At 32.0% G+C, this 8,697-nt stretch overlaps 1 protein-coding gene across 2 annotated transcripts; it reads left to right on the top strand.

Moving 5' to 3' along the window:
• Window positions 1–1,403: 1,403 nt before the first annotated feature.
• On the top strand, window positions 1,404–3,357 carry LOC132040156 (uncharacterized). Of its 2 annotated transcripts, none has more exons than XM_059430773.1 (2): window positions 1,404–1,563; window positions 2,784–3,357. In XM_059430773.1, exons 1-2 carry the CDS (start codon window positions 1,509–1,511, stop codon window positions 3,089–3,091), a joined length of 363 nt encoding a protein of 120 aa, XP_059286756.1. In that variant the 5' UTR covers window positions 1,404–1,508; the 3' UTR covers window positions 3,092–3,357. The 2 variants fall into 2 exon arrangements, with proteins under 2 accessions (XP_059286756.1, XP_059286755.1); XM_059430772.1 differs by having other exon boundaries at window positions 2,781–3,357.
• The last annotated feature ends 5,340 nt before the right edge of the window (window positions 3,358–8,697 follow it).

The following is an 8,697-nucleotide window of genomic DNA, read 5'->3' as shown; positions in this document are numbered from 1 at the left end:
TAGAATTCTGAATTTTGCCTTGCAGGAATTTCAGGCGCCAATAATCAAATATCCAAATTAAAGATAAACTTAATCTGGATTTGCTAAGTGCTAACTGCCTCATTGCTATTCTGGTTCAAGCAGTAATTAAAAAGTCAACTCTTATAAAAAAAAATATATTGTTAGTTTATTACCTTAAACCATTTCACTGACAAGTAAATTTTTTTGCTTTGGAATTGGTCGGGTAATGAATTGGGTGGTGTAGTGGGTACAAAAATTTAGGCAGGACTTTTTATGTCATTCCATTGAAAGTAAGTCTAAATCAGTGCCAAAATATAAAGGAAGAGTATATTTAGACTTAAAGTATAACGAAAAAGGTATATTTAGATCGAACGTATAACGAATGATATATTTAACCCTTAGGGGTCGTTTGGTAGAAGGGATAGGATGGGATGGGATTATTAATCCCATGTTTGGTAGGTGGGATAACTCCTTTGTTATCCCACTCAATCCCATTTATATGGAATAAAAGGTGGGATAAGCAATCCCATATAGAAGGTGGGATAAGTTATCCCATCTTATCCCCCACCCAATCTCATTTATATGAGATAACTTATTGCTCCTACCAAAAAGGGCTCGTTTGGTACAAGGGATAAGGATAAAAAATCAGACTTGAGATGAATTTATCCTAGTTTTAGTTTGGACAAAATGATGGTATAACTACTCCCGGGATTAGTTATACCGAGATTGTAGTATTATTTTATCCCTGTGGGAGGATAGAAAAACTAAAAAAAAGAGCAGCCCGGTGCACTAAAGCTCCCGCTATGCGTGGGGTCCGGGGAAGGGCCGGACCACAAGGGTCTTTTGTCGTGCAGTCTTACCTTGCATTTCTACAAGAGACTGTTTTTCTACAAGAGGAGGATGGAATAACTAATCCCAGAATAAGTTATGCTAGGATAACTTGTTTCCAACCAAACGACCACCAATAGTACAAAGGTGCATTTAAACCTTTTTCGTTAAATTAATAAAGAATGACGTATACATGTTATTAGTTATAAGAGTTTCTAAATTGCAAACAAGAAAATGAAATTTCCTGCCCTCTTACAATTTGAATGGAAGAAAATGACCTTTTCAGATCCCTTATATATTTTTTTTCAGATTTCTTATGTGTAAATAGTGAAGATCTCTTGCAAAAAGGTCATAAAGTTTAAAAAAAATTATAAAGAGCTAAAAAACCATTTCTCCCGAATCTAACACCTGTATAACTCACCTTTAACCCAGCTACCGACCGAATTTTACACACTTCAAAGGACATTTTTAACCCTTTTCCAAACCTAAAATAACGTTGGCAATTTTATTTTCTAAAAATAATACTACAAGACAATTCAACTACAGTAAGTAACACGTATAATGGAGTTTTTGCCTTTATCATTTTGCTACACACACTATTCCTCCTTCACTTTACCAATAAAAGTATATTTCAATCGTCAAAAAATAATAATTCAAAACCCTATCCAAATTCAGCCGCTATGTACAGGCCTAATTCTTCTAATCAGAGTTTCTTCAACAATCAACTCATTCCAGGTCTCTTTCTTTTATTCTTCTATTATTATTTTTTACAGAATTAAATTTAAGATTTAAAATTTATGAATTCTAAATTTTACTCCTTTAGTAAAACATAAGATTTGGACGAAAGTTACTGAATTACGTTACATTTGTACTTTCTACTCTACCTTCGCAGCTGTCAGTCTTTTGGGTTGTCATGTGGTCCTTTTCACTGTGTTTTTAGTATCATTTTTTAATATATATACTCTCCCTAAATTGGATGGTAAACCTCAAAAATTTCTAATTTATGAATATTTTATAAATTAGTACTTTGGCTCGATTTTTTTATTCTTTTTATAGAGTTAGATTTCGGATTTAAAATTATGAGTTTTAGATTTTGAATCTTTTAAAATATAAATTTTGAATGAAAGTTTTTGAATTCTGTCAAATTTATACTTTCTACTTTACCTCCTTTGCCACTGTCAGTCTCTTGGGTTGCCATCAATGTGGTCTAAATTCAGATTTTAGAATCAGTATCTTTTACTAGTAGTATAATTTTATTATATGCGTATGCTTTAATTTTTTTTTTCATATGTATACATAGTTAGAGTTGAATTTGCTGAACTCGCCTTAAATCTGCTGATGAACCTTAAAGCTCTCTAATTTTTTTAATTTGTTATTGTGGTTTTGATTACTTTATCATTTGTTGTTGACTGTTATCCTCCTTGTCTCTTGGGTTGCCAGTAATGTGATCCTAGTAGAGACAATTTTAGGTATCATTGTCTTTTAGTATAATTTTATTATATGTATTCACAGAGATGGGTCTCGAATATATATATATAATGAGTTCCATATTTATAGTTTTATTCGGGTAAAGTTGTCTATGTGTTCGTGACGCTTGCATTAGGTAGGCTGTCTACATCACACCCTTTGAGGTGCGACCTTTATTCGAATCCTGTTAATGCGGAATACTTTGTACACTGGACTGCCTTTTAAAAATAAATTATATTTCTATCACCAACGTCTCAACTTGTTGCATTTCTGAAATCATGCGTTCAAAGTTTAATAGTTGAATTTTTAGCGAGTTTCACATGTAGTTTTATACTTTCTCTCAAAAGTATTAGTTTCAGTTGAACTCATTACATCTATTCTTCATCTGCCTCTATGCATATGACTTGATTTTTTGTGTGTGTATAATACATAGTTCTCTGATTTTTGAACTTGTCATTTTTTTTTTTTGTGTGTGTCTATTTTAGTAGGGTATTCAGTTCCACCAGTGAGTCATACAGATGAGGAATTGGGTATTCCACAGCAAAGACTTCTGAATTCCAGGGAAATGCAAGAAGCTCTTAAGATAGAGATTGAGAAGGAGATGAGGAGATGTCGAGAAATCGAATCGCAAATTAATAAGCAGGTCGGAGCCACGGTTTCATCACCGGTGCCGCTGTTTTTTGCGCCGCCGCGAGACGACGGAATGTCTGTGGAGGAGATACTAATAAGGGATTGTAAGGAGAAGAGACTGGTGGAGAAGGCTGTTGCTGCTCGCCGCCGTCGGTACGGTGGCTAAGTGCTGCGTTAACAATGTTTGCCTTAATAACAACAACATACGTAGTTAGAGTCTATGCAGGGTAGCGTTTGCCCTAATGGTAAAATAGAATAAAACATCCTCTGTTTTATTCTGTGTGTGTCTTGTATTTGTTTTAATGTTGTAAAATACAACTAGTAATACTAGCTATCTTAAGCTATGCAATTTGGTTTTACCCTATCAAATCTCTAAAAGAAAAACTATGATCTTTGTGTGCGAAACTTCAAACATTTAAACTTTGGTCTTTATTTAATGTTATAGTTTTTTTTTTTTTTTTTTGGTCACTGTGTTGCCGATATTTTTTCCATTTAAACTGTTTTTTATCGCCTCGTTGAGTCGAGGCTCTATGGAAACAACCTATCTACCCACAAAGGTGGGGGTAAGGTCTGCATACATACTACCCTCCCAGGCCCCACTAGTAGGATTACACTGGGTATGTTATTATTGTAGTTTTAGTCTTTTTTTTTATGTATTTGAAAAGCTATCTTCCCTCTGTCTCAATTAACATATCTTATTATATTTAGTCTGTTTTTAAAAAGATATTTTATATTTAGTAAGTTTAAGTGGCAAAAGTTGAGGGACATGTGACATAGGCATATGTTCGAGCCCTAGAGGTTGCACCATGCGATCTAAGCTTGATATTTAAATGAAGAAGGATAGAGGAGCTTGACCCATTATTCCTTAGTTTTGAAAATCGCGGTTGGTCTGAAAGATTGGCTCGATTTCTCAATCATCAGAAGGTAAATATTTAATAAATTTTTAATTCTAACTATTCCATTTTGCTCTTAATGACATTTCCTTATAGAATGACACGACGTGTTTAAAGTTAATAGTTTCATATAAAATGAGGTAAAAGGAGTAAATTTTGAGGGCAAGTCATTTTTTTATAAGTAGAGTGGTATTGATCCGATAAACCACAAATTTCGAGCAAAAGCGATGCTAATTACATAATCCAAGTGTTTAAAATTTTTACTACTAGCATTTTAGAATGTGATGTAAACAGAGAGTTGAGCTTTTAGATGTTTGGAAAGCATTTTGTAAAGGTATGTCTCGCCCGTCCCACAAATTTTATGTTCGACAAACTTATCTTATACCATCAGGGGTGCGGCAGGAGGAACAGAATTTTTTTGCCTTTAATTAGAGTCTCGGGAGCAAGCCATGAGAATGAAAAAACTTCTGACAGAGAGTGTTCCCTCTTTAATAGGCTCTACAAGACATAGATATAAATCAATCGAGTCAATAAATTTGTTATAGGAAAAGAAGACAAATTTATTTTATTAGTAGTCTCATTTAGTTCGTTCAAAATTAAATATGAAAATGTACACACATGATGGTTGTGTTCGGTATGAATGAAAACGTTTTTCATGGAAAATATTTTCTCGGGATTCTTATTTATTTTCTTGTGTTCGATATATAAACAAAAATTATTATCCTGAAAGCATTTATATATAATTTAGACAAATATTATATGGGATATGAGTGGATGATGGATGTGGGTGTTGGGCGTGGGGTGGGGGTGCGGGGTTGGGGTTCGTGGGCTGGGGTTGGGTGGAGGGTGGGGATGAAGATGATGTGAGTTCCAAGGTGAGAGGAGAAATCAATGTGAAAAAGTCACTTGTGGAATTTATTTTTCCTACTTTCATTAGGGAAGTCATTTTTCTCATTTTTATGGAACTTGTTTTTCTAAAAGAAAATATTTTCCAAAATTTTGACCAATCAAATATGAAAAATTGAAAAACATTTTGCAGAAACTATTTTCCTCCGTACCGAACACAGCCGATATTTCTTATTTTTAGGTTAACCTTGTTAGAACCCTTTAATTGAGATGACTTCAAATGATCCACTTAAACCCAAGATTTCATAGCTAGGAGGTTCATTAACTCGGGATTAATGTTAAGCATCATTTTAGTCTCGTACAAATTCATGTGGCCTTTCTAGTACTACTTGGAATCAATAAGAAGTAACTCCTCGATCAAGTCTTTGAAATTGGGTCATCAAAGTCAAAGACAATAAATTGGCCAGGTATGTCGTTCACAAACATTGAATATAATAATGTACTGAGTTTTAAAGACAAAACAGTAATCTCTCCCTCGTGAATTACTCTCACTGTTCACTTTTGCTTGTTCATTTTTTACTTTACACGCTCCTTAAAATTTAATAAATGAAGTATGTATTTTACTATAATAACCATATTAATTGGTGTATAATGTCATTGGACTTGGAGAATAATTTAGAAAAGAGTAATTAATGTTAACGTAAAACAAGAAAAAGAGTTTGTCTTTCCTTGACAAGTAAAAATGAAAATTTATTTTTATTATAGTGGACAAGTAAAAGTGAACTGAGGAAATAGTTATTATGTTTGTTTCAAGAGTCAAAATAATATTAATTGTAATTAATATTTTAAAAGATATTATTTATTAATCATATTGAAAAGTTACATGTTATAGTACTTTTTGTATAATTCTTGAGTATCTAAATTTTAATTTTAAAATATTAAATTGATCTATATATCTTAAAAATTAATTAAATTAGCTCTCTTGAAACATGATGCTTAATCTATTTAGGACGGATGGAGTATTGTTAATAAGTACTCCCCCTGTCTCAAAATATTTATCGTCCTTAATAAAAATATTTGTCATTTAATCAATCAAGACAACATTAAGTAACTTTTTTCTATTTTATCCTTGTATTAATTAGCAACATTTAAGAGGTTATCCCCATTAATAGAGTAGATATTTATTGATGAGAGATTACATAAAATATGTTAAAAGGATAAAATAATCAAAATACTATCTTTATAAATGTTTTTTAAGAAATCTGTAAATAAAAAATGCGATAAATATTTTGAAACGGCGGGAGTAATATATGACGGAGATGTGAGGGATCTTGAGAAGAGTGAAAAACAGTCCTGAGAAACAAAAGAAAATTATAGAAAATTGATTGAATATTAAAGAGTTGTTGGAAAGTGAGTAAAAAGTGTTTTGGAAAGACAAAATGTGACAAGAGATATACTAACTCCACACCGAATCAGTTCATATCTAACCCCATCTAGGTGCTTATTTGGCCAATCTTTAGAAACTTATTTATTTTGAAAAAAAAAATATCAGAAGAAAAAAAAAGTACGTTAGAATTGTAAAAGTGTTTGACTCAATTATTGAAGAAGTCTTTTTTTAAATTAGAAAATCAATATGTACTTGATCAATCTTTTTGAAAAGTACTTTTAAAAGTTCATCTATCAAAAAAGAGATTGTACACATTTTTTTAATTAATATTATTTTAAAAAAATAATGTAATTATTGATCACTAGAGACTTAAATTAAGCTTTTCAATTTTATTTGTCCCACAGTCCGATTAAAATATTTAAGCTTTTGTATGAGATCCAGTGTGATTTACAAAAAGAAAATATTAGGAGATATAATAATAATAGAGAAAAAGATACCGTGAAGATGGAGAAGGGGACAACATTTTATAAAGATAATGTGTTGATTTCCTTTCTAAAATCAATAAGGGATATTTTTTATAAAATAAAATTAATAAAAATATTCTTATCTTGAAAAGTTCAATTTTATTTCTTCTTTCTTCTTTTACGGGGTAATATTTGTAGTTAATACTACCTTAGTTCCAATTTATGTAGCACCATTATTTCTAAATATAAAAACGTTACATTCTTTTTAAGATCAGACTAAAAAGAAAATTATCTCATTAATTGGGAAAGAAGGAGTTCTACTTTTGCTAATGCTCAAACGCATTTTTCTTTTTTTGATTAAATACCTTAAATTTCCACAAAAGAAAGTACTTCCTTTTTAACTTTTCAAAAGCTGATCTAAAATAGTATAAATTTATTCATACTTCAAAAGGTAAAAATATAGAGAGAGATTAAAAAAAGGGAAAAGGGCCAAATATACCCTTGTACTGTTGAAAAAGGGCCAAAGATATCCTTAGTTATATTTTGAATCCAAATATACTCCTCCCGTCATACTTTAAGTTCAAATATATTCCTCCTTCGTTAAAATTATCTACGTGAACATTTAAATTTGACGTGGCATGACAACCCAGTAAAGTGAACACCACATGACATGTCACCTCACCATCCAACTCATTTACCCCTCTCTTCCCTTTTTTCACCCACCACTACCATCTCCTCCCCCTTTGCCACCATTAGCACTACCAAACAACCATCTCCACCTTCACTCCGTCCCTCCCTCTGCCTACATCAACCCTAAAGCCTATTCAGATACTCGTTCACAAAGGAAAATTTCTCGGTGTCAATCTGATTTTCTCAGTAACCTCATATACAAGGTCAAGTAATGTTTTGTCTTTGTATGTTTAACCACGTGTTAAGTCCATCTCTGCTACCTGATTAGTATCGACATTGGGTTTTCTATTTCAAGCGGTCAAATTTTATATGTGTGCTTTTAGAATCAAAAAGGTAAACAATTACTACTCAATTAGAGTGAAATGCTAACATCCACCGGAATACCCACAAAGATTCAGGAATCAGTATTGATCTAAAAGAAAAAGAAACACAACCACAGACGAGTATCTGAATAAGCGAGATGGTAGTGGTGAGTGAAGAAAGGGAAGAGAGGGGTAAATGAGTTTGATGGTGAGGACCTCGTTGAGTTATCATGCCACGTCAGATTTAGATGTCCACTTAGACAATTTTAATGGAGGAGGGATATATTTTGACCTAAAGTATAACGGAAGGGATATATTTGGATCCAAAATATAACGAAGGATATATTTAATCCTTTTCCAATAGTACAAGGATATATTTGGCCCTTTTCCGTTAAAAAAAGGATTAGAAGCATTTAGTGGTCGTTTGGTGCATGGCCAAAATTATCCCGGGATTATAATCTCGGGATTAATTTATCCCACATCTTGGGACTATTTTATACTATTTAGGAGATGGTATAAAATAATTTCAGGATAAGTGGTATAAGAAGGTATATCTCGGCTTATACCATGTACCAAATGACCCCCTAGTATTTACCCCTTTTTCCAGTTGAATAGATTTTGTAAAACTTCTTGGGTACACTACGAGTCTAAAAAAGTCTCTGACATTTTCGGTACAAATTCCCAAAATCACTGTTCCTAAACAGTGTTTATAGTACTCTCTTATCGTCATTAAAGTACCAATGAAATTTACAAAAAGAAAATACAGGGGATATAAGTTATAGCAATAATAGAGAAAAAGTCACGGTTAAAAAGGACAAGGCACAACACTATAATGGTTGATTGACTCTTTGAAATAGATACAAGCTATAGATTTTATAAATAAAAATTATTAATAAGGATATTTTATTTGAAAAAAAAGGAATTTTTTTCATTCTAATTTCTCAGAAAAATTCACCACAGTTTATAATCTCTCCCATAACTGGAAAAAATGTGTTTGTGCTAAGATACTCAAAGGCATTTTCTCTTTTTAGCCAAATACCTTAACTTTCTAGCTTTTCAAAAGTTATCCAAACAACCTAAAAATTAACTTCTTTTTTTGTCTCTTCATTTTAGGCTTTTCAGTTTCCTCATCGATAACCTCATTATTTATTCATTCATTCATACCTTAAAAGGAAAAAAGAAAGTAAAAG

This window comes from Lycium ferocissimum, chromosome 12, assembly GCF_029784015.1.
Source record: "Lycium ferocissimum isolate CSIRO_LF1 chromosome 12, AGI_CSIRO_Lferr_CH_V1, whole genome shotgun sequence".
Classification (NCBI taxonomy): Eukaryota; Viridiplantae; Streptophyta; class Magnoliopsida; order Solanales; family Solanaceae; genus Lycium; species Lycium ferocissimum.
The sequence above is the reverse complement of the archived record's forward strand: the minus strand, read 5'-3'. Positions and strand labels throughout refer to the sequence as shown.